Source organism: Temnothorax curvispinosus, unplaced genomic scaffold (genome assembly GCF_003070985.1).
Source record: "Temnothorax curvispinosus isolate PA1 unplaced genomic scaffold, ASM307098v1 QBEX01001006.1, whole genome shotgun sequence".
Taxonomy (NCBI): Eukaryota; Metazoa; Arthropoda; class Insecta; order Hymenoptera; family Formicidae; genus Temnothorax; species Temnothorax curvispinosus.
In genome coordinates this window covers 1-607 of record NW_020210786.1, presented here as the reverse complement: position 1 = coordinate 607, position 607 = coordinate 1, and the positions used below count along the sequence as shown (strand labels likewise).

Below are 607 nucleotides of genomic sequence, written 5' to 3'. Positions count from 1 at the left end.
ACACTGGGTAGCTACTCTTAGTATGGTAAAATCAGGATTTTCTGGAAAAGTGGTGTTAGGATTCTAGGGTATATTTGAAGAAAGAAAAACGGTAATGTAATTTAGGACAAGAAACTCTATTTATTATATTTTATATAATGATTATATATAAGATTATATATGATATATATATATGATTATATTATATATGATTATATATAAGGCCATCTTGACGCCGACGGCGGCGCGTATGGGGGCGCGTATGGCGGCGCGTACGGCGGCGCGTATGGCGGCGCGTATGGCGGCGCGTATGAGAGCGCGTATGGGAGCGCGTATGGAGGCGCGTATGGGGGCGCGTATGGGGGCGCGTATGTTGGCTGTGGCGGCGTGTATGCTGGCTGTGGCGGCGTGTATTCTGGCTGTGGCGGCGTGTACGCCGTCGGTGGAGTATACGCTGGCTGCGCGTGTAATCCACCGGCGTACTTCATGTTCTTCCCGGCAAGGTTTCTCCGCTGGTTTTGCAGCGCTCGACGCACCACATGATTTGCGATCTGTAAAAAAAAATTTGTATATGTATAGGGTGAATCATTTTAATCGACGCATGCATGCACGCTCGCTACATTGCTGT

The 607-nt window shown here is 47.8% G+C and overlaps 1 protein-coding gene across 1 annotated transcript; it reads right to left on the bottom strand.

Annotated features, from left to right (window-relative positions):
• Window positions 1-191: 191 nt before the first annotated feature.
• On the bottom strand, window positions 192-530 carry LOC112459512 (extensin-like; the record flags this gene model as incomplete). Its single annotated transcript, XM_025023639.1, has 1 exon — window positions 192-530. A coding segment is annotated over one exon (339 nt), but the record flags the coding sequence as incomplete, so codon positions are not given.
• Window positions 531-607: the final 77 nt, after the last annotated feature.